Below are 25,875 nucleotides of genomic sequence, written 5' to 3'. Positions count from 1 at the left end.
ACAAAGAGAAACAGAATTACTACAAAACGACTAAAAGTTGACTCTTTGAATGTGGGTGTGTTGTTTCTACGTAGACAGTGTAGACATTCATAGCTAGTTTAGTTGCACTGTTTAGTAACGGTTTTATTTTACATACCCAGACCGGAAACGGCTTCAAACACGGGTTAGCTTTACACACCACAGATGAGCAAACTATCAGTTAACAATTGGGACTACTTTGCTGCGGGGATCCTTACTTTTCTTTAACTTTGTTGGGGAGGACAAGAAACTTATACAAGTGACGGTTGGTTTTTCAAATCCGCGCGTTTAACCGTTACCCGACCGTTACCCGCCCGTTACCCGCGGAGCAAAACAAATGTATCAATTTGCGAGCAACGGTTTCCGCTCGCGCCGTGTTGTCATGGCTAGCCGTTAGTCGCTAGCAGCAGGCTAAGCTCGCTGTGTACATGGCTGGTGTCGGTACTGCCGCTGCCGCTGCGAAGGGGAAAGCGATAATTAGCTGGTTATAGGCAGTCGGACACCTCTTAATATTAACACTTATCATGTGTCGGATACCGCAGTGAGGTGAGTGTCACACAGACGCAGACATTAGCCCAGTTTCACATGTTTAACTCGGTAGCGTAGAGGCTGAATCACCCCGGTTAGGCGCAGGCTACTCCCTGGATTCAGACACATTCAACCAAAATATTCCTTGTTTACAAAATGTTCATTTGAGGCTCAGTTTCAGGGTGGTGTCTCTTTGTGTAGTTTGTGCACAACGGGGTGGTTAAGGAGACTTATTTTAACGTAATGTCACCGCTTCCCTGTCATTTTTCTTTAATATTCACATTCATATTTGTGTTATCAAACATCCCCAAGTTAGCTTGCCGCACCAGTAAATAGCCCCCCGGCACACGCCGTGCTGGCAGCGGGGGCAAGAAGTGGTTGTGCTGGAGGACCTCGGCACATTCTTACACATGAACAAAGTGTTGTGTTAGCGGTGTAGATAAGCGGGGTTTTAACATCTACGGAGCCACAACAGGCGGTAGCAGGAAAGGCTGTTACCCGGACAAAGCATCCCTGTATCGGGGACGTTTAGTGGAGTTACTTCAGGGTTAGAAATCAGCGAGGTTACACCGGGATCCTGCTCTTTTTTGCCATACTGATTGTGTCTTTTTTCTGTTTTTTTTGCAGGGAAATCACCAAATGGACATAATGCATTAATACCGAGTGGATTACTCATCATGCCTTTCACAATTATGGAGTGATTTTCTTTCAAAACATCATGTGCGCCGTCAAATCAAGCCTCGACCACTGCAGCAGAGATCCCGTGTCCTTATATTTGTATTTATCAGGCAGTTTTTAAAGACCAGCACCCCGGACTGGATGTGTTTTTTCATTTTTTTCCAATGTGCTTTCACATTATGAGTGTATACGAGGGTGGGATATGCTGAGATCTGTATAAGAAATAGCGTGAAATCGTGCGAGGGAACCCCCCCAAAAGAAGGAAGTCCAGCCAGGACGGGATAGGTGCACAGAAACTACCCGCTCCCAGGGAAACATGGCCTCGGTTTGGAAGAGACTGCAACGTGTGGGGAAGCATGCATCCAAATTCCAGTTCGTAGCTTCCTATCAGGAGCTGATGGTGGAGTGCACTAAGAAATGGTGAGTTTTTTTTAAGGGGAATAAGTGTCGACCACAGAGCTGTCATTTAAGCCCCCATGAAAACTGTGTGTCTCTGTGTGCAGGAATGCTGAGCTCCTTCCTAGTGGCCATAATTCACACACACACACACACACACACACACATTCAGTATCCTCGGTGTGCGGGCATGTCTGCATGCTGGGAGGGGCCCGGCTGCCTTGTAAAATTGCTATGTTTTTTCTTCTCTTGTGCACCAATGTTGAATTTGTTTGGTTTGAGTCATGAAAAGAGGGTGGAAGGCAGAAAGATTTCCCTTCCTTCATCCTGCAGGGTTGGGTTTAACCTGCCCCCCCCCCCCACACACACACTCCTGTCTTTGAGCAAACCACTACTTCTGCGTCTCCAGGGATGCTAAATAACAGATCTGATGTTGACTTCTGACCTTATTGAAAGTAGGGGAACTGAGAGGATTTTCTGTAGAAGTATTACTTAGAAAGGTAGAACATTACTTGTGTAGTCATTTGTAGGACTATCTGTGGAAAATATGAGCTGCTGTGTGGGGAAAATCACTCTTGTCTGCTTTTTTGTAGCACAATTTCACTGCATATTTGCAAATGAAGATGAGAAAGGAATAGGTTAACCGGTGTTACCTATAGGGTTCGACTGATATGGATTTTTTTAGGGCCGATGTCGATACGGATTATTTTTTCATCAGCCTTAGCCGATGACCTCTACGGACTGCCAATTTTCAACCTTTTCTTCCTCAATTTACATCATGAAAATTATACAATGATGAAAACAAATGTACCAAGTCTCAATTTAAAAAAAAAGGAACATTTATTGAAAATAAAAAAGGTGCCTGTGGACGCCAGTCTGTAAATAACCCGGGGAAAATCGGCCGATACAGATACACCTAAAAAACACAAATATAATATCTATCTATGACAATTACCAAGTAGGTTTTCACATTGCCTTGGTATTTAGGTGCATAATGAAAGAAGAGTATGGCAAAAGTCAAGAATTATAAGTAAAATCTAATCAAAATACCAAATTCTTACTGACAGTTGAGGAGATTTAAGACTTAAATTGATAAGTTTTGTCAACAATTATAGCAAATGCCTGCTCCCTGACACAATCTACAATAAGTACTGTAGCATCTTTTCTCCTCATACCTTCAACCTCTATAAAAGTACACCCCAAACATATTTCTGTAGTAAAGAATGAACGATACACACACTGCAGGGAGGTGGATGAGCTATGGGTTGTGTTTTCAGAGATGTGGGGAGATTGGTGCGTGTGTGCTCCTTGAGCCTGCAGGTATGTGTCCCGTAATGAGTGAAAAGAGGTGACTTAAAGCAAAGATGTAGCCTGCGGACATGGATTCTCAAGCAGTTTGCCGTAGGCGTGACTAACGCAGCACCACAGAGCTTAGACCTGGGACAGATGTTAACGTGTTGGAGAATGGAATGAGAAAAATGTACATCTCTTCCCAGAGCAAAGGGTGGGTGGGCTCAGTACATCGTCGCTAAGAAGCTTTGTTTTTGCAATCTGAGCAAAACTCTTTTATGCTATTCAATGCAATGAATATGTGTATATATATATAGTCATTTGTCGTTACACAATTTCCTTTCCCTCTTTTGTAGTTTGTGCGTGATAAAGACATCAGATCTAAATTTAGAAACCCCTCTGAGATGGTTTAATAAGTAAAAAGTCTGTCATCATGCCCATTTCAGTTGCCACTAGTCACTGTGTGATGCTGCCTCTCATCTTAAAGGTCAGCTTTACTGCATCAAACTGTATTTGAATAACCTCCGATACAAGTAGTGTCGGAGTTTAGTGTGTGTACGCCTGGCTCAAAGTGTGTGAGAAAGCATTGGCACGCAGTTTTTGCCTTCCTTGGACTTCATCAGTACGGTATGTTATTGTTGCAGTGGAAACTTTCCATCTATGCCGACTGGAAACAGTCCCCAGAGCTTAAACGGATCTCAAATCCTGAAGCCTTCAGATGTGATTAAAAAAAACAACAAACCTACAGCCGTTTCATTTCTGGCATCAGTAACAGGAACAAAGGGAAAACACTTACGTTTGTGTGCCCATACATAAAGATGTGGGGCTTTGAATGTACATTGTGAAAGCATTTTGCACACTTGGCTGACATTCAAATGCTCAGTAGTGTTCTCTAAAGTCCACATAATTATCAGTAAACAATCAGTAGTTGAGAAGTTCAAGGGTCTGTTCCTCTGGGTGGGGCCGGGGGATGCGCGATAAGAACTAGCTTGTGCCACGTGCTTTCTGACCATGTCGGAAATCAAATGGCCACGCTCGAAGGCGGATTGAAGAGTCTCCCATCAACAGAGAAGAGCGGTGAAGTGATATCGTTTAATTATGGTTTTAAAGGTGCATATTTTCAGTCTCTCTGCGAGGTTAGGTGGGATCATTCCCTTGGCTCCTCTTCTCACGTGGGGTGGAGCGAGCTTGTTTTGGCATTTTCATCCAGCCAGCATAAATATTTTGGGGATTGAATCTTCCTTAATGCTCTAGAGTAATGTGTCTTCCCGTTGTCTCTCTCTGGACCCAGTTTTAATTACAAAAAAATAACTTGACAAAAAAAACAACGCAATTAATCACAATTTATTTTTAGCTCTCAGTGCGGAACGTTGCTCATCGCAGGAGTTCCCGCACTGCCCGTAATACTGATGCACAGGACGCAACACGAGAGAAAGGAAACCGATGAGAAGCGAGATGATGAGCTGTTCAGCGGGCTAACGTTAACAGCTAACGTTAGCACAGACAGCAAAAGCAGCACAGACAACGCTGAACACACTGCAGCGAACGCAGCAGCCCACATCAGCCGATACTGATGCACCTAAAAACGCGAATACAGGCCGATAATATGGGTAGGCCGATGTATCGGGCTATCACTACTGCAGATGTAGGATGATGTAAATGTAAGGGACTGGATGTGTCATCAAGCACCTGTTAGTGACCATTACTCGTGTTTTTTTGCAATACTACGCATAGCATTTGCAGAAGTCTGCTCTTAAATGAGCTTGTTGAAGGCGGTCTGTGAGAGAGAGTTTCCTGACTTCTTAGCAAATCAGTGATTTCACCACTTTAGAGAGGTTTCATTCCCCCCCCCCCCTCTACATTTTTAACAACAAATCTTTGAGATGTAAAACAGACCAGGAGCAGAGGATTGGGGGTGTGCCTATCTATCCTTTATATCTACGTTTGTAATGTACTTTTTCGTTGTGTTTTGGTCGTTATCTGTTGCCCTAGTTGCTGCAGTTGGCTCGTCTGTGGAGCAGAGGGAGTTAGCATTCAACTCACACACCCAGTTCAGACGCCAGAATCAATTCAGACCAACCATTAAAACATTAATGAGTTCAGTGTTTGTGTTTTCCAGTGAAATGAAGCACCATTCACAGTGTTGCAGCGCTGCCCCTTTGAAACTTTCTATAGCCTGAGATGAAAAATGTATTTTCTGGGGCCTTTCATCTGTAGCAGGTGATTATGATCATTCAGGTCAGGTTTATAAATCAAACGTCCTCGAAACGTGATAAGCAGCATTTTTAAACCTATAGTGTGAACTACTATATAATGGATAAACGGACTAATGTTTCATACTAATGAGTTTCTTCTTTCTTTGGTGTATCACACTGTTTGGTATAATTAACTACATTTATAATCTGGTGTCTTTCACTTAGATGCACATGCTTGGATCACGTTTCCCTGATATTTGCTAATTAGTATTTCTGTTCATCTCCGGTTGACTGACTCCGCACTTTCCTTAATGGAGCCAACATTATCTAATCAAACCTTTACATTTAACAGTCAATCAATGGGAGGATGATAATGGGAAAGTTCAATATAAGATTACAATGAATAATTTAGAGTATGCATTTTAACTAAGGCGGACATCTCTGAGGCCGCATTCCTATAGCCTCAGGCAGCTCCGGAGATTATTTAACCTCCTAATGTAGCACAAGTAGACGCGATATTTCACAATTTAATGTTTTCAGTCAGATCGGTTTTATGGTCTCGACGTTTCCAACCACACTCAAAGGCAGCTGCTTTTCACAGAGAAAGAGAGAAAAGAGATTGTTGCAGGAAACAATCGGCTGTTACACAAACTCCTGGGCAAGTTTTTACTCTCATAGTTTTTTTAAACTTTCTTGTGGCAGTGATAGAGGCAAGGATGTTTACTGTATGGGAAAGACTTGCATATTTGCCTAAAGGACCGCCTGAGGCTATGTGAACATGGCTGTATTTGATTAGTCTTCTAATCTGTCATTTTATTTTATATTATAACATTTTTATGCTTTTTTTTAATGCAGAACGGCAAGAAATAGCTCATCTCTGTTCTTGAAGTGGTGCTTGGAGTCGATCAAACTGGTTTTATAGATCTCTCGATTAAATCAACTACTCTTTAGTCAACAAGATGGATTGTTAGTCAAGTAGGAATGTCTTTAATCGGGGGTGCTAGTTGTGTAAGTGATAATATGGACGGCATCAGTCGCACATCCAAGTTGTAAAACAGAATATGTAGGTGCACTGCTGTTATAGGTTTTGCTTTTAGGGTCATTTTTTCATTCCCCTTTATTTAACCAGGAATATTCCCCGTTGAGATTTCAAATCTCAGCAGCATAAACACACAAGTTTCACATTTAAGACCAAAACAACACACAACTAAAAATGACAAATCAATAAAATAAACAGCATTAAACATAAAAAAGGAGAAGATCAGTGCTCAGAGACAGTACATGTGCAAATTGTATTTAAAAAGTCCTTAATCCTGCTTTTGAAATTGTCCGTGCTGATGAGGGATTTCAGTTTGATCCTGGAGTTAATTCCAAGATTCATCTTCAACCGCTTATCGGGGTCGCCGATCCCAGCTGACATCGGGCGTGAGGGGTCCACCCTGGACAGGACGCCAGTCTATCACAGGGCACATAGAGACAAACAGAGACAGACAACCATTCACACCTACGGGTGATTTAGAGTCATCAATGAACCGAACACCTGCACGTCTTTGGACTGTGGGAGGAAACCGGAGAACCCGGAGAAAACCCACGCAGACACGGGGAGAACATGCAAACTCCACACAGAACCTGGACCTTCTCGCTGTGAGGCGACAGTGCCAACTACGACACCTAAATATTTAAAAGCACTTTCACCAAACACAGTGTTGGTTCGAGGAACAATGAACATAATGAGGCTGCTGGAGTGGGTGGTGCAGGTTCTGGTGTTTCTAGGAGCCAGTAGAGAACACAGATGGGATGGAAGTTGATGTAAAATAGCCTCATAAAGAAACACATACCAACGCTCCTTAATACTCATAGGTTTGAGTTGGTGACCCCACCTCTGTGTTTATCTCAACTGATGCCGCTGACCAAGGGTCACTGGCTACACAAAGCAAACTAACTGAGCAAATATCCCACTTGTCATCATGTATATTAGCTCTGTTTCATCGTCAAGATAGGGGAGTGGACACAAATCAAATCAAATATCCGGTGAGCATTATTTTTCCACACAACTGCTGTCCAGGCTCAGAGGAAGGCACGGTACAATTTTCATTAAGGCTTAAGCAAATATTCTAGGCCTGCTTTAGTTGTTTAATATCTCACTCCTTGTGCGGCTGGCATGGCTACAGAGTGCACAAGTCTTTGTTCCCCTCTCTCTCATGTCTTTTATAACTGTGTCCAAGGACACATCCGTCTTTTAGCATCGTCACTTGATTTGATGGAGTTCTGTGCAATGATGAACGAAAAAGTCGAGTGTGTGTGCTCGCACATTGGTGAGAGTCACTCTGTTCTCTCGTTTATCTTGCAGGTTAGTTTGTGTCTGATAGCAAAGCTTGTCGACTCATTTTTCACTAGCCCTTGAATGCACCGCACAATTTCATGTCTCTTGCTCAGATTATTAAATGGGAGGGTGTCAAAGGTGTCAAAACATGTCTTGAAATAAAGACTTACCATGTTAAGTTTAAGTTAGGATTAAATTTCATATTCAGGTAGCAAGGTTGCTTGTTTTCAAACCCTGCAGATTGTTAGATTATAGCGCCTGTGCAACAAGTTGTCATCAGAAAGATTGCATCCTGTCTGAAACCTTATGTGCTCTCTGCTGGTTTCTGTTTTGTTGTTGTTGATGCACAGTGCTTTGCTATATTATTTTAACTCTGTTTCACACTGGGCTGTATAGAAATATAAGCTTGTAGCCAGAGAAATGTTCAGATACATATCAGACTTTGGAGGAGTTCAGCAAGTGAAGCACACTTTTCTGTCAAGAGGGTCAACCCCAACAGCAAAAGGCAACTTGGCGTGAACTTAAGCCTGAATGCTGTGAGTATTCCCCTGAGGCTGGTGCTTTTGAGCAAGAATGTGTTGCTAGTTAACCTGTCAGTTACGTGTGGTAATAGCTAGTTTGAAAACATCGCCGAGAGCCAACAAGTGTCATTGCCGCTGACAGACGCGCTGATATGCGTGGCGAGGATATGAAGGTTATACACTGGAAACGACACAGAGACGCTATTGATAACATGGTAATTCTATCTGGTTACATGCAAGCGTGGCTAATCAAGACTGCTTTCCTCACTGCCACATGACAAGACAGGGAAGGAGGATGTCTTCATGTGAATCAAGGCGTACACACACACACACACACACACACACACACGCACACACACACACACACACACACACACACACACACACACACACACACACACACACACACACACACACACACACACACACACACACACACACACACAAAAACACTCACACACACGGACACACACACACACACACACACACACACACACACACACACACACACACACACACACACACACACACACACACACACACACACACACACACACACACACACACACACCATCAGTCATTTCATGGGGATTTAGAAACACGCACACAAATTCTCACCAGACTCGAGCGGATTTACACTTCTCTTTTGCGGTGTTCGGTGGTCCCGCTGTAGATTTCTGCAGCGCAGGAATACATTTTTGTATTTTTCCATTTTTTTTAACCTGTGGATTGACTTGGCGTCATTACAGCAGAACAACAAAAAAGACACACACATCCCCATGCTTTTTGGGATGGGTGGTGGATGAACGAAACCAATACATCCTCACACCAAGTAGCTCCTGTTTCCCCGGGTACACTACGAGTGTGGCAGCCTGCCAGGGCTAAATGAACTCCCCGCCAGGCTAAAGCATCAGAGATTAAAAAAAACAAACATGATTTTTAAACTAAGATATGTTTACGAAGTGGCGACCTCCTTTAAGGAATAACTGAGCGTGTATTTGTGTATATAATGTGAGACTGCTCGACCTGCCGAACTGTCCTCTCTCTGTGTCAAGCGCTCACAAACACAGTCAGCGACAGGGAGAGCAAGCGGGTGCGGGACGAAGAGTATGAAGTTACTTAGTTAGTGGTAATGTTGTGAATGTAGCAGAGCAGTGTGTGTACAATTTATTGTCTGTGAATAAATGCTTCATCTCTGTGTCTCTATGTCTTTGCCGCTACCTTCAGATTAACGTGAAGAGAGTTAGCCCTGACGCTAACGACTTTAGCTGAGGCTCGCTGCACTGACCTTTTAGGGTTGACCAGCTATCCGCAATCAGTTTTCAGCCCTATCGCCCAGCCCTAAGCCCATGTTGTTTATTCATTTTACACCTAAAGTTACCTTGCTTTCACTCTTTTATTCATGTGATAGAAAAATGCATCGATATTTCCCACTTTGCTAGTTTCTAAATACAAAACACAGTCCTAGCAACAGACTGTCAGTTTAGTATCAGCTCATTATGTCAATGGAAGTGACCAGCGTGTGTCAGGCCGTGGCACGCTGTCTTCTGTTGAACATGTGTGCAGTATGGCAGGCGTCCATCATGTCTTTGCCAGAGAAACATCCTCCTGCCAACTCGGTCTGATGTGGTTCTCCATTCTATTCAAATGACACATTGACACATTCTTGAGTATAAGTTTGGCATCAGGAGATGGTTTCACTGCCAGGTTATAGTACGGAGGAGTTGTTTCTGTTGTGCAGGTATTCTGGAAGGAACCACACAACTTGGGTTATCATTGTCTGTGAGGTGCTGGAGAAAATAATAATTGAACTGCAAACATCTGTTTTTTCAGTTTTTCCGTGTCAGATTTTGAGGCTTCAGTCACCGAATCCTCTTCATGTTTGACTCCTATGTTTGTTAAAAGTTTTTGAACATTTTAATTGATGCCAGTAACATGCCTAAAGCAGGGAAAACAAAGTGATAATGACAATTTGTGTCTAATTTTAGCATGTGCTGCCGATTTAACTCTGCAGATTTGTTCCTCTCTGTGCAGCTCTTCATCTCCTCCTGTGACTCTGTAATTGTTACTGCACCAAGCCCACTGCTGTCTTCTGGGGCGGCTCTCACACCATCATTAATGCTCCTCTTTCCATTTACCTCTGTGTCTTTCTCTGCACCGCTCTTATCGTATCTCCTCTCCTTCCCCCTCGCTTCCTTTGTCACTTGATCTGTCTTCTCTCTGCCTCTCCTCACTTCTTTCTGTCTTTCTCTCCGATAATGTCACTTTAACTGCTTTGCAGTGGAAGCCGCCCAAGTGTCGTTCTGTGCTGCAATTATGGACACTAACAGCCATTTACACACTCCTCCCACAAACACCAAGAGACGTGAAACATTGCAGGGTTGTGAAGCAGTCAATGGGGTGTTAAATGTGATGAGAACCGTGCCGATGTGTCTGTCAGGCAGAGAAACACATGGCCCTGAAGACTGCTCATCATTTAGCAGCCTGCAGACGGGTGCCGCAGCATCTGCTGGCTGATAAATGCGCACTGTATGTGTGTCAGGGTGGAATAGCAAACCCCACGAGCAGCACTGGTGTTACATTTGTGAAACCCTGTTCTTTAAAGATTTAGTTGGTGCAGGTGGATGTACAACCTGCTGAAGCTGCAGTGTTTGTTTCCTTCTCTGGTAGTAAACATTTATTATTAAAAATATAAATTTCACATTATTATGTATCATGTGGTGGTGTGGCGGTTGGCACTGTCGCCTCACAGGGAGAGGGTTCCTGGTTCAAATCCCTGCTGGGGCCCTTCTGTGTGGAGTTTGCATGATCTCCTCGTGTCTGCGTGGGTTTTCTCCTGGTTCCTCCCACAGTCCAAAGACATGCAGGTTAATAAGCATGTTAGGTTAAGTGATGACTCTAAATTGCCCGTAGGTGTGAATGGTGGTCTGTTTGTCTCTATGTGCCCTGTGATGGACTAGCGTCCTGTCCAGGGTGTACCCCGCCTCACCCCCGATGTCAGCTGGGATCGGCTCCAACACCCCTGCCCCCCCCGCGACCCCGATAGGGACAAGCGGTTGAAGATGAATGACTGAATGATGTTAACGGGTTAAAAGCAAAAAAACAAATTGTGAGCCTGAAAAGTTGTTTTGGTGTGTACAGTATATTGAATTAGGTAGTATATATTAAATCATAGCGCCTCATAGGGCTGCAACTTTGTCTATTAATCTGTGGATTATTGTCTTGATATATCACTAACACGTTTGGTTAGATCACACTTCCTTCTGTATATACTCCCAGCCACAAAAATGGTGAAATAAATTAAACATAATGAAGAAAACAGTTTCATTTGCCACCAACCATGAAGACTCATCTTCATAATACTCTGCATTTTTCCTCTTCAGTTTGTTTGTCAGGAAAGTAAATGATGTTACTGCTGCAGCGACAGTCGCCTGACTGCTCATGTATCATTGCCTGAAGAAATGGACGTTGCTCAGCAGGACTCCTTGTTTCTCTCCTGTTGCTGCTCTCAGGCACATGATGGTTGTGATTCCTACTGTGTCAGTCTCTCCTCAGGGTTGTTAGCAAGCTGGTATAGGGAGAGCAGTTGTTAAGGGGGGAGAGATTTTAGAGCCTACTCACACTGTCCTTTTGGCCGTGGCCAAAACCGTTTTTTCAGCTAAAGCCTAGTACCTTTAAGCAGTGTGAGTGCACCCGCTCCGCGCACAACTGCGGCCAGCGGGCCGTCCACGGCCGTTTGCACATGTACGAGCACGAGCGTGCGCACGTGTACGAGCACGAGCCCTACGGCAGTATCGTTATGTCCGCCTGTTCGGACATGTAAATAGAAGGACGGACCATGCGCGGACATTTAACAACAACAACAATGGCGGTGAAAGGTTCACGTTGGTGTGATGCGGAGGTGGAGTGTTTACTGCAGATTTGGTCGATGAAAATATTCAAAAACAGTCGACAAGACGCACAAAAACTCTGAGGTCTACGGAAAGATTTGGAAACAAAGCCACACACACGAGATCAATGCGTGTGACGTGTTACGGCGTGATGGCGTATGGACAGCAAGAAGCATTGGCCGGCCCTGGCAGTGTGAGTACAAACGGGGCTGGGGCGCGGGGGGGAGAGGGAGGGGGGACAAGTACCCTAAAGTCCGGGTCGTGGTGCGGGAGGACAGTGTGAGTGCGCCCTTATTGTCACATTTACCCGACTGAAAGGCAGCTTCCTATCATCCCTGTCTTTAAGGGCGCTCTCAGACTTTCCGTCCGTACTGTGTCCCGTGCTTTAGAGTACTTGCCCCCCCCCCCCTCCCCCAAAGGGGCCGTGGGCGGCAACGTACCTCGCCTAGGCGTGGTACGCTTGCACTCACACTGGTCAAACGAACTAGACTTTAGCTGTGAAACGTGCTTGGGCACGGTATGGTTGGACAGTGTGATTGCGCCCTAAGTTTTTAACACATGATCTAAAGTGCTTGATCTCTCCCTGAAGCTTGTGCTATGTTGTGTGGAAGTAGGGTGTATGTTGACTTAGGGCTGGGAAAACTCTTCTCCTGGTATAGGTCATACTCATTTCATATCTTCATGATGATATATATCATACAAGGGCATGTTTTCTTCTAATTCAATAAATGAACAGTCTGTATGAAAGAGCCACATGGAAAAGCCTTTTTTTGTTGTCTTCAGGTTAGCAAAACAGCGCCTCTATGGTTCGCTCCTCCTTCGCTCACACGTGGATCAGAATGCGAAGCGTTGTACAAATTACCTTTTCTGTAGAGCTGCAGCTGGTTTTACGACCTTGCGATCGAAACAATAGAAAAATATTTAGGATTTACAACATTTTTATATTGTTTTGATGATCATTCATTCATTCATCTTCAACCGCTTGTCCCTGTCGGGGTCACGGGGGGCTGGAGCTGATCTCAGCTGACATCGGGCGTGAGGCAGGGAACACCCTGGAGAGGACGCCAGTCTATCACAGGACACATAGAGACAAACAGAAACAGAGAACCCATATTGCCCGGCCCTCTGTTTACTACAGTTTGTGCTCATTTTACTGTCATGTATCAAATTTCCGCCTGAATCTCTTATGTTCATTCTGATTTTTACATTCATTTAGTCAGGGACAGTTTGACTATTACTTTTGTCTCGCTCCCCACTTGATGTTGATAAATACCTAATATAGGAGTCACAGTTTGCATGAGAGTTTCACTTTTGATTATCTGCCTTGTTTCTTTCTCATTAGAGTTAAACAACAGATAAAACATGGCTGTGAGTTTGCACAGTTAATGTTATGCCTCCCCCGCCACTGCAGAAATGTAGTGATAAGGGAGGAATGAAAGCGCACTGGAGAGGAGCCAGTAAACTAAAGCAACGAGACAAAACGATGCATACCATCCCCAATGTGCACACTTCTCTTGCAGCATCTAACACATGGACTTAAGAGTCTCACGCTCTACAACAATGGCCATTAATTTCGTTTGATATATTTCCGGAATTTGGTCAGCTTCACAATCTCCGTCAGCACAGACCATTTCACAATTCAACTTTCCATCAGCTCTCAAAACATTTTTTACACTTCACCCATAGGCCAGTCGTGTCAGCAAAGAAACGTTTAATTTTCTTCTCCAGGCTGTCAGTCATCACCACTTAGAGCTGACAGTTCCCTTTTCTCTGCCCCCTATATTCTTTCTCAGTTGGGGAGATTGAAATAACTCCTTTCCTCAGGTTTCACTTTCATCCCTCCAACCTACCTGCTGTATTGACTGTAACACACGCTTACTGAGTCTCTCTCATCCGACAGTTGGTATACTCTGCGTATAGTTGCATTGAGACACGTAGCTTTAATGCAAACTTTGTACATTTTTGTCAAAAATAACGTGCAGCTGACTTGGAAACAAAACAGACTGCTTACTGAATTTCCAATGTTGTTTCAAGCGTCCTCACGGGGAATAATGAAGTCTGGAGCAATTGCCTGGAAAAATGTTCTGTCCCAATTCACACCCCACTATGTAGCTTTTTTAAGTTATAGATCATCTGTCACATCGGATACTGTATTGATATTGACAATAGGGCGACTGTGGCTTAGTGACAGTGGGTCGTCCTCCATTCGAGAGATCCGTGGTTCGATCCCCTTGGGCAAGACACTGAACCCCGAATTGCTCCCCGTGCTGCGCATGGGTGTGTGAATGTGGTGTGAATGGTCAGATTAGATGGTCTGTAGATGTCCACCGCCATCAGTGTGAATGTCTGTGTGAATGGGTGAATGTGACAAACACTGAAAGCGCTGTGAGTAGGGATGCTCGATATTGGCTTTTCTGCCGATATCCGGTATCCGATATTGTCCAACCCTTAATTTCCGATACCGATATCACCCGATACCGATATCACTCGATACCGATATATGCAGCCTTTTTACACCAAAATTCATCACATATCACCTATTATGGAATTAACACATTATGCCTAATTTTATGTGATGCCCCACTGGATGCATACATAAATGCAACACGGCTTTTCAAATGTAAACACAGTCTGTACAAAATAAGTTATTGAAAAAAGTGCCATTCATTTAATTGTTTGTGTTTTTAGAGAGAATATTTTGCCTCAAACAACACTACAGACATTATCAAAACCAGGAAGATGCATAGCTTCAGTCCAGAGTAGTAAACAAACATAGTTCTCTTTTTCCAGACTGAGTAACGACTGAGCCGGAACTTGACAAATAATACAATCAATAAATCAGCAGTCAAGCTCAACATGCTAACCTGCATTGGATCTAACGGATACAGCACCAGAAATTAGCTTCTCGACGTGACTGTAAACAATGCTGTACAGTTCGGGTAAGCACTGGTCTGAGAAATACTTGCGACTGGGCGTTAAACAGACATAACGTGGCTCGAGGAACTCCACACGTTTGGTGAATCCGGCATCCTGAACGATAGCAAAAGTCTGTTTCTCGGTGTCGGCTGTTGCTTCTTTTCATCACTGTGCTGCACAGATGTAGCGTTTAACTCCGCATGATTCTTCTTGAGGTGAGTGATCAAATGTGATGTTTTAAAGGAAGACGCCTTGTTTCCTCCTCTCATAACCAACGCCTTGCAGTCATTGCAAAGCGCACATTTACTGTTAATAGGTGACACTTGGAAATACTTCCAAACCACGGACATCTCATGCACCGGGCGAGCTGAAGCTTGTTAGCCACAGTTAGCAACCTACGAGTGAAGCGTGTTGTTGTTATACGTCATCAAGCACGCGCCTGTAAACGGCCCGTGTTGCATTCAGGTACACTCGGAAATGCTGAAGCCTACCGCTCGTGTTGCATTCAGGTACACTCGGAAATGCTGAAGCCTACAGAACTAACATCGGTTGTAAAAACCCAATACCGATAATTCCCGATATTACATTTTTAACTCAATATCGGCCGATAATATCGGTGGGCCGATATTATCGGACATCCCTAGCCGTGAGTAGTCAGAAGACTAGAAAGGCGCTGCATAAGTACAAGTCCATTTACCATTTACCAAGTCCAGTAGTCTCCATCAAAAAAGTGATATGACGGCTGAATCAAACTGGGCAACAGGACTGATGAAATGTGTTGAAACCCTTCAATTCTGGCCATAGAAGAAACGTAAAGGTCGAATTCGAAAAAATAACGGCTAGAGCTACAACAATTAGTTGATTATTGGATTAGTTAACTTATTAAATTAAATCCCAACTATTTTGATAATCGCTTGATTGCTTTGAGTCATTTTGAAGAAAAAAAAGTCAAAATTGTCTGAGATCAGCTTCTTAAATGTGAATACTTCCTGGTTTATTTCCTCCTTTGTGACAGTAACTGAATATCTTTGAATTGCAGAAAGTACGACACTTTTAAGGGTGTCATCTTGGACTCTGGGAAACATTTTTTCACCATTTTGTAACATTTTATAGACCAAACATCTATTTAATTTAACTGAGAAGATGATCAACAGATTAATCCACAGCAAAAATACATAAATAATGGCCAGACTGTGCTCTAATGAAGGTCATGCTTGGTGTCTAACTTGAGTTTGGATCCAGGAAAATATGATGTAATTTACAGGAAATTTAAATATTTAAAGCTTTGTACAGGTACATAATTTAACCCAATATCGTACAGTTACAGTGAGAGGCCCTGCCACACGTAAAGCTCTAAATAGACCCAATCACTCCGTTAGTAATGTGCTTTAGCCTTCACTCCAGATGCTTGTGTCTGGCGAGCGTCCAGTGTTATTTAACTGTGTGTCATTGACCTCCTGGTTGCCACGTACACACGGACTGACTGCTCTTTAACTGGAGATCAAGGGACTGTCGGTGTCGACTAGAAGAACTCAGTGACACATAGCGCCGGGCGATATGTCCCAAATCTTCTATCCCAATATATAATTTAATCTCAATAACCATATATATCAACATCTAGCATGTTCCTTGGTTATTCAATAAAGAAATATACGAAATGGCCCCATGGCGAAGCCAACTTCAGTGTACTCTTGTGTGAATTAAATATGGAACAAATAAGATATGGACTATCTTCTCATTGTATTTAAAACTTGGTGCAAAATATAAACTTAAAAAACTTTGCATCAGATTTTCAGTTAGTGTGTGCTTGTTATTATCAAATTAGATGACATACTTGTGTCAAGTTATCCCTCAGGCCTAGTGACACACACACACACACACACACGCACACGCACACGCACGCACACACACACGCGCGCACACACACACACACACACACTTATTTTGTCAAATTTTAAAACGGCAAGCACATTGTTGTTGTTCACAATGGATTCCAAAGTTTTTAATGGCGGAAAAAATGTTTCAAAATGCCCACAGACACTTTTCAAACCACTTCCACAGCATAATACACTTCCTGTTTCAACAAAATACAGCTAAAGACGCAGCTTCTGCTTAAATGATAGTGGTAGTGTGACGTGTTGAAATTTTTACTGGTGAGATAGATAGGAACTCAGAGACGCATTTATCAATCTAAATCTTAAACATTTACAAAAACTAAAACAAGAAGCTGTCAAATATTAAGTATGATGCAAATAACTAAAGAGATGTTGCGTGAGGAAGTGAAGATACAATAAATGACATCGTAGAGGGAAGTGGCTAGGACAGGTTTGCATTATGAAGGGTTAATAATAGTTTAAAGTCCTACTTTGCCTTTCACATCATGCCCAGTATGTGTGAGCCTGCGTGCGTCTGTAGTTCATCAGGCAGTCAGGGGGTGTGACAGTTGCACAGATTGTATTTGGACGGCTACATCTGTCTTGATGGTAAAGGCCAAAATCTGACTGATGGCGTAGCAAAGCGAGAGCGGTCCTCCCTCTCTGTTTCCTCTTTTCCCTTCCTTTCATTTGTCAATTCCCACTGTCACACATCCTCTTGTTGCTGTCTTTGCTGAATGTGAAGTTACTAAGTAGGTCAGGTATTAAAAAAATAAATTATTAGCTAAACCTTTCATGATGCGGCTGTTCAATCATTTTAACTGTCACTGTGTTACTTTATTTCATTGTCAATGCATCTTGTAGCACTTCTGATCCCAGAGATTACTTATCAAAGTTTGAGAGTTATTCATCCTTTTTATCACGCTGGTGAAGTTTAAATGTCTATAGATGGTAGTGCTCCACTGGTATGGGATTTTTGAGTCTGATACTGATTTTTTTGGGAAAACTTCACAGTTTACCGTTATGGTGAATTTGAAAATAGACCTTTTTGCATGCTCAAAGGGCTGTTTTCCTAAACACATAACTTTGTTAAAGAATATTTAACATTATTATACATGAAAACATGCAGCGACTGCTCTGAGCTTGTCTCGCCACTGTCTGCGGCAAAGTGTGGCCAAAATAAAAGTTGGGTATAGTTGCACTCTTAGGGCGCACTCACACTGTCCTTCCGCACCGCGCCCCGGGCTTTAGGGTCCTTGTCCCCCCCTCCAGGCCCGTTTGTACTCACACTGCCAGGGCCTCGCGCAAATGCTTCTTGCTGCCTATACGTCATCACGTCGTAACACGTCACACGCATTGATGACGTCATCGCAATGCGTCGCTTTGTTTACAAATCTTTCCATAGACCCCTGAGTTTTTGTGCGTCTTGTCGACTGTTTTTGAATCTTTTCATCGACCAAATCTGCAGTAAACACTCCACCTCCGCATCACACCAACGTGAACCTTTCACCACCGTTGTTGTTGTTGTTGTAAATGTCTGCGCATGGTCCCTCCTTCTATTTTCTATGTCCAAACAGGCGCACATAAATTACGTCAGAACCACCGTAGGCATGCTCGTACATGTGCAAACGCGCTCTACAAAAGCCCACCTCTCTCAGACGGGCCGTGGACGGCCAGCTGGCCGCAGCAATGCGTGGAGCGGGTGCACTCACACTGGTCAAACGCACTAGGCTTTAGCCGGAAAAACCTGTTTTGGACCGGTGCGGAAGGACAGTGTGAGTGTGCCCTTAAATCCCAATCAGTAACAGGGTCCTGTGACACCTGACATGTCGACCTGTTTACAAAGTATTTTGACGCTCGTCCTGCTGTTTTCCTCTCATAGCGAATGAAATGAACCCCTCCACTATGGCGTTATCTGAGCTGCATGTGTTGCCTGCACCCAGTCATTGTTTTTACGTTCTTACGCTTAGGCGGCGGGCAAAAACTCTAAGCCGTACGATGGCAGGGAACACCCTACTGTCTATACAAGAAAAAGAAAACATCTCTACCTTACTGTGGGAACTGGGGGCTCTTCAAGTCAAAGAGAGATCGCCCAACAACAGCGGTGTTTGCAGTATGTGCAGGTCTCGTGTCCTGCGGTTTAAATCCAGGCATTTAAAATTGCTGGTGCTGAAGACATAAAAGTCACTATATTCTCTATGTGAGACAGTGTATCAGTACATGCAGTGTTCAGAACAGTTAAAGCTCTCATGCGCTGGATATCGGCTGAGTCACTGTCGTGTTATGTCACTTGCGGAAACATGCCTTTTTATACATAAAATATGTATGGATTGTTGCATAAGCACAGTGTTACAATACACATGGTAGAGGTAGATAATGGTAAAGGAAGCAGCACTGGAGTGTATGCATAATGTGTTTTAAGATTATATAAACCACAGTACATTGTATTGACTATTTCTATCACCTCTTATAGCCCAGCAGGCTACATTCAGCCGCTTGTTTCTGTGTCTCACACTGCAGTCTTCAATCACATGACAAGATAATAACCTTTCATGCATCCCAATGATGCGGTAGAATGTCTGTGGTAGATTACATGTCAGTGTGCTTTATTGCAGCGCTGTAGTCTGTTTCATCTTTCACAACTGCTGTACAACAGCACAAACAAACAACAATATCCTCGCTCCTACTGTCTGTGACTGAAGTCTGCCGACAGATGTCAAGGCTCCATTTGGTCAGGGTGACCGTGTATCCACTATCGCATGCAGACACATACTTTTTATGCCCCTTCCCTTCCCTCTTTACACTGATTCTCCTCATTTCTTCACCCCATCGTGATCAACCTTTAGACACAAAAGACAGGACAGGCACAGACCCCTCACACACAAATTTAAACAGTGAGACCGACAATTACTTCTTGAGATCACGCACCCAAGAGCTTAGAGACTTGGAGTGACATGCAATTACAAATAAAAACTCCAAATCTAAATACTGCTACTGGAAACCAACCACCGCTCACTTTTTAATATGCTTGACATTTTTCCCCCCATTGTTATTGATGAGAGAAACACTGATGTGTATTTGCTCATCTTTTAAGGCAATGTTTCCAACACTTTTCTTTCTGGTGACCCACTTTTTTAAAATGACAAACATCATGACCGAAGTCAGCATAAGCCTTATCTGTAAATTGTGAGAACAGTGAATTTGGGCATCAATTAACGTTCCTGCTCATTTTAACTGCCGTTTCCTCCTTAATCACAACTTTCTTAGGGCGCACTCACACTGTCCATCCGTACCGTGCCCGTGCTTTAGGGTACTTGCCAACCTCTCCCAAACGGGCTGTGGACGGCAAGCGTACCACTCCTAGGCGTGGTACGGTTGCCGGTACGGTTGCACCGGCACTGGTCAAACGAACTAGACTTTAGCCGTGAAACGTGCTGGGGCACGATATGGACTGACAGTGTGAGTGCGCCCTCAATGCATCCGTTATTGAAAACATAGCCTATATACATGCTAAACGCTATAAAAGAGGTAAAGTTATGCATCTAGGCTTTAAGCTAACAGCCTCTCATTTTTATTTCCTCTCATCAGTAAAACAATAAAGCCTACACATAAATTAGATGAATTCCTTTTTCCCTCTCATCAGTGGAATATTTTACACATTAGGGATGGGACAGTAGTCAATGTTGTTGCAGAATACGATTAAAAAAACATTCACAATAAGTGAATCGTGGTGATTTTCCATTATCAGACTGTTGAATTGGCTGCAGTTTACTTCAGTTTTTCCATCCACGTGCACCACAATTATTTTAGACACGATACTTTATCACTACATTCATCACTTGTTTACGTTTTATCGCCGTGCCACTGATACTACCCTGCTATTTCTGTGTGTGTGTGTGTGTGTGTGTGTGTGTGTGCCATGCTGGTCTGGGGGCCGTCATATCAAATGTGAAGTGGTTCCTTCCTCCTGCTTACAGGAAAGATAGGGCAGCCGCCACATCCTGACGCACCCTCCACTTCCAACCATGCAGGCAGACGAACAAGCTACAGAGCCTCAAGTGTTTCACCACAAGCCCATTTAAGCTGCCAATCTAATTTCTTTGATGAGCAAGCTTTATTTTTAGCTAGAGATCAGAGGAGGATTTCATCTGTTCCCGAGGTCTGACTAAATAGTTAACTATACGGACATCTTTCAGCCGTGTCTTCCTTCCGACGTCCGTCTGATGGAAAAGATTTGCTTCATTTTGAACCGATGCCACCCTGCAGCCTACACCTGCCCTGCTTCACTCGATCTTTATGTGCAACCCAAAGCGTCTTTTTACTGACTTTTTATTTATACTTGTGCCCATAAGCACATGATTTATTGAGCTGAGTGTTGACATCAGAGTGCTTAGCAGTACCCTGCCTGAGCTGATTCGGTGCAGACACTGATGAAGAACTGCAGCCGCCCCACTGCGCAGCTAGAGGAGACAGGTGTAGGATTGACACATCAGAAAATGTGGTAATTGAAGTGTAGAATGGCACTGAAGCCAAGGATTGGGGTTATCAGTAAGATATTATAATTCAAAAGAATACACAGCATTAAAAACAGTAAAGGCCAATTCAAAAGATCTGCATAGAAAAGAGTCTGTAGCTGGTTATGTTTACGAACATAAAACTGGATGATTCTTGTTGATGTTTTCTTACCGGCTGTGATGCTTAAGGGCGCACTCACACTGTCCATCTGTACCGGGCCCCAGCACGTTTCACAGCTAAAGTTTAGTTCGTTTGACCAGTATGAGTGCAACCGTACCGTGCCTAGGAGCGGTACGGTTGCCGACCACGGCCTGTTTGGGAGAGATGGGCTGTACTGAAATGTACAAGCACGAGCGTGCGCATGTGCCAGAGCACGAGGCCTACGGCGGTTCTGAGGTAATTCCTGTGCGCCTGTTGGGACATAGAAAAAAGAAGGAGGGACCATGCGCGGACATTTAAAACAATGGCGGTGAAAGGTTCACGTTGGTGTGATGCGGAGGTTGAGTGTTTACTGCAGATTTGGTCGATGAAAAGATTCAAAAACAGTCGACAAGACGCACAAAAACTCTGAGGTCTATGGAAAGATTTGTAAACAAAGCCACGCATCGTGATGACGTCATCAATGCGTGTGACGTGTTACGGCGTGATGACGTATAGGCTGCAAGAAGCATTCGCCGAGGCCCAGGTAGTGTGAGTACAAACGGGCCTGGGGAGAGGGAGGGGGGGACAAGTACCCTAAAGCACGGGGAATGGTACGGACGGACAGTGTGAGTGCGCCCTAATTGCAGGTTTCTCTTTAATGAGAGCTAAATGCCTCAAATGTAAATGTAGGAGGGTTTATCTGTGTGTCGAGTCTGTCAATCTCTCGTCTCAGCTCCGGCTGAGCTTACTGACCCACTTTCACTCTTATCTGCCCTCTCTCTCTCTCAGCCCACACACACTATCACAGATTCTTGCGTCCATCTTTAATCTCTTTTTGTGAAATGCGCGTTGATAGTTTTCAATTTTATCTTACTTTATCATATCTCAGCTCCAGACCGAATACTTTTCTCTCTCACCCTCTGCTCAGAGTTGAATACATCTTTTTGTACGGACGGCATCGTACAAAGGTAATCTGGGTATTCAAATCATGATGTTTGATAAAGGCAAGACGAGCTCTCACTCACTAGTGGAAGAAAATACTGAAATACAGATTCATCAAATAAGGTCACACCTTATTTACTGCTATATGTTTAATAAACCTCCATTACCTCGTTTCCTAACATCCTAAACAGAAGGCATTAAGGTCCGTCCACACTCAGAACTATAACAATGATAATAACTTTAACCATAACGATGTGAGCATCCACACTGATGAACAATAATGCTAGTGTTATAGACTTGGCTGGGAACCGGAGGGTCGCCGGTTCGAGTCCCTGTTCGGACCATGAATGGAACGTGGACTGGTGGCTGGAGAGGTGCCAGTTCATCTCCTGGGCACTGCTGAGGTGCTGTTGAGCAAGGCACTGAACTCCCAACTGCTCGGGACGCTGGTCACTGGCTGCCCCCTCGCTCTAACATCTCTCCGTTAATTGCATGTATATAGGTACTGTTCTGTCCCTTTGCGGGATTAATAAAGTAATTCTTCTTCTTCTTCTTATGTTCTGCTTTTTGTTTCCTAAATACCATCAAATTAGTTGACATAAAAGCGGTAGTCAGCAACAGCAGATACAACTTTTCTAAAATACTCGATTTAGCTGTTATTTGTCATTATTCTAATTGTTAAGAATATAAATAATATTACTAAGAAAACTTTTGAAAAGTAGCCGTCTGGGTGCTGCACGGCCTTGGTGCTTTGTGTCTTTTGGCACCACAGAGAGAGAGCTTTCAGGAAGTAACCTACACTGAATTTCACTTAATTTATTATGATATAGAGTTTGAACATGATGCCTTGTAACTTCAGATAGATTTTTGATTGACAGCCGGTCGTAAAACCGCTCTGAAAGTGATCCCAACGATATTGTTCGCCAGTGTCGTCGGCGTTATAGTTACGGTGTGGACTCGAGTTAGAATGATTTTTATATTTTCATAGTTATTGTTACAGTGCTTGGTGTGGACGGTCCTTTTTCTTCTGGGCTCTCTGTGGCCGTCTTGATCACAGTTGTTTCCTCTCTTGTGGCGTTTTCTCATATGTCTCATTGGTTTCTGTTTAACACAAACAACACACAGGCCCGAGGCTGAAGCTGAACATGAGGGAGTGTGACAAAGTCAGTTAGCCTGCAGACAAATGGTTTGCATTTTTCTCATAGTACAGCGAGAACGGTACAAAGGGGGAGAAAAAGGGGTTGATGTTCAGTGTGTGTCTGCATGTTCTCTGATATGGCCTGTGTTGTTGGACAATAGCTTCTCTATGCGAGGCCTCTCCTCAAGGCTGAAATTGTTGCCTGTCATTCTCCCTCTCCCTGCTCTCCTCTCTTTTCCCTTTCACTCCTCCTCTCTCCTTCCCTCTCTGTCTTTCTGTTTTCTTCCTTCTTCCCTCTTTTCGTCTGGTTTGTGCTTTCTCTCGCTGTTACAGAGTCAGTCATTCTCGTCCTGGAATGGCTGCTTTCCTGTTGCTCTGCAAGAGCCTTCGACACAAGTGCACACATGACGCCAGTGTTGTGCTTTGGTATTCTGGTATTTCAATATCTTGTTACGTACAGTCTGACGGAGATACCGATATATCTCTAATAAGCTAATATGGGCATGTATGATTTATTGGCCGGGCTGTAACAGAGCTTGACAGAAGAATAGAATGAAGTGATTTTAATTGATCCCTGTAGGGCAGTTTGCTCCCTTTCTTTTCTCCATTATGAGGTCAAAGGTCAGGCTCAGTGACGGAGCGTGAGCTTGGTAGCTGAAGCCGAGAGCTCAGGAGCGTTGGGGCGGATTCTTGCCAAAACAGGGACTTAAATGTGAACTCTCCCATTGATGGACAGTCTTGTAGGTTGGCATCTGCTAACTGTGACATGCTGGTCTTCATGACCAAAAGCCAAAGCATAGTTTGACCTATTTGCTAGGATTTGGGGTGCAACTGTATTTTTTTTATTTTTTATGAAGGAACTTAATTAAGGTAAGCCAGGGTCTGGTCGTGGCCGCTTGCTTAATGTCAAAGCTGATGCCCGGTCCACTTAATAAGGTCATCACCGGGCTGATATTAATCCAGGGCATCCCTATTAAAATATACCTTTGTATACCCTGTAATGTATTAAGATTAAATGTTATTATTAAGCTGTACGATGCACAAGCAGGTCCAGACTTGCCACCTATGTAGCTGCTTTGGCTGTCTTTTGGATTCATTCTCAGGCAGACTATACACGTATATAATATAATTTATATTTTGTATAAGGCATAACATTTGACAGTCCCTAATTCAAGACAATTAAAGACAAGTTGTAACTTATCAAGCAGCTCCGTACAGGTTATATATGACGTTTGTTTAATTGTTAATATTTACAGTCGATTTCCACCAAGTGTTATTTCAAGTTACTGACTTTATCAAGGGCGACACACAGTGGTGTGGTGGTTAGCACGTTTGCCTCACAGTGAGAGGTTTATTAGTTCGAATCCCGGCTGGGGCCCTTCTGTGTGGAGTTTGCATGTTCTCCCTGTGTCTGCGTGGGATTTCTCCGGGTTCTCCGGTTTCCTCCCACAGTCCAAAGACGTGCAGGTGTTCGGTTCATTGATGACTCTAAATCACCCGTAGGTGTGAATGGTTGTCTGTCTCTGTTTGTCTCTATGTGTCCTGTGATAGACTGGCGCCCTGTCCAGGGTGTGCCCTGCCTCACGCCCGATGTTAGCTGGGATCGGCTCCAGCCCCCCGCGACCCCGACAGGGACAAGCGGTTGAAGATGAATGAATGACTTAATCATGATGGATACACTGATATAGGAGCAGAGTGGCTGCTCTGAACACACGTTTAGACTATGAACTGTGCAAAACAATGCACCATGGTTTAAGAATTGAATTAACTTTTAAGATGTACACCTTGAGCCTTTCAAAGTGTCCTACTGCAGATATTCTGTTTACATTTAGTATGACAGAGACAAGTGTCAGAAGAGGCGACACAAAAACACACCTTTATAACACATATGTTGTCTATCATTCATTCTTCTGTGGAGTATTTCACTTCTATCTTGGACGTGTTTCTGCCCTTTCACTCTAATTTCATTTGATTACCTTTTGACTCTCGCATTACTCTGACCCTGGACTGAGTTGTTGTAACTCTCAGCCTCCTCTGGTTTATTTCTCCTGTCACACTAACCTTGTGTGTGTGCTGCTGTGTGTGATGGAGTCCACAGAGACAAAGCCAGGGTTGAGCTGTGTCTCATGATTTATTCACACACCACAAGTCGCTGTGCAGGTGTGTACACACATTGTTTTATGTGTGTGTGTGTCTTATACAGCAGAAGGCTTTTGGGGTTTTTAAACTCCAGGCATTAAGATACAAGCTGATCAAAATGGACTGTCTTTACATGTTCATGTGTAGGTAGACGGAGACACAGAGATAGGTGGGTTTCACTCATCTGTCTTTCCTCTCCTTTCTCACAGGCAACCCGACAAACTGGTGGTGGTTTGGACACGCAGGAGTCGGCGGAAATCCTCCAAGGTTTGTATTTGAGGCTCGGCATTCAGGAATAAAATAAAGAAAAAATTAAACAGCAAAAATATGTCACTTTCAAATATAATCCTCTGTTCTTTTGTCCCTCTGTC

General features: G+C 43.6%; 1 protein-coding gene across 1 annotated transcript in view; it reads left to right on the top strand.

Moving 5' to 3' along the window:
* The first annotated feature begins 222 nt into the window (after nt 1-222).
* ehbp1 (EH domain binding protein 1) overlaps nt 223-25,875 on the top strand; it is a 173,861-nt gene continuing 148,208 nt past the window's right edge. Inside the window, 3 exon segments of the mRNA XM_083923469.1 lie at nt 223-564; nt 1,174-1,644; nt 25,714-25,771. Coding sequence (XP_083779595.1) covers nt 1,541-1,644; nt 25,714-25,771 — 162 coding nt within the window. The 5' untranslated portion in view covers nt 223-564; nt 1,174-1,540.

Source organism: Echiichthys vipera, assembly GCF_963691815.1.
Source record: "Echiichthys vipera genome assembly, chromosome: 11".
Taxonomy (NCBI): Eukaryota; Metazoa; Chordata; class Actinopteri; order Perciformes; family Trachinidae; genus Echiichthys; species Echiichthys vipera.
This window is presented reverse-complemented; position numbering and strand designations above follow the sequence as displayed.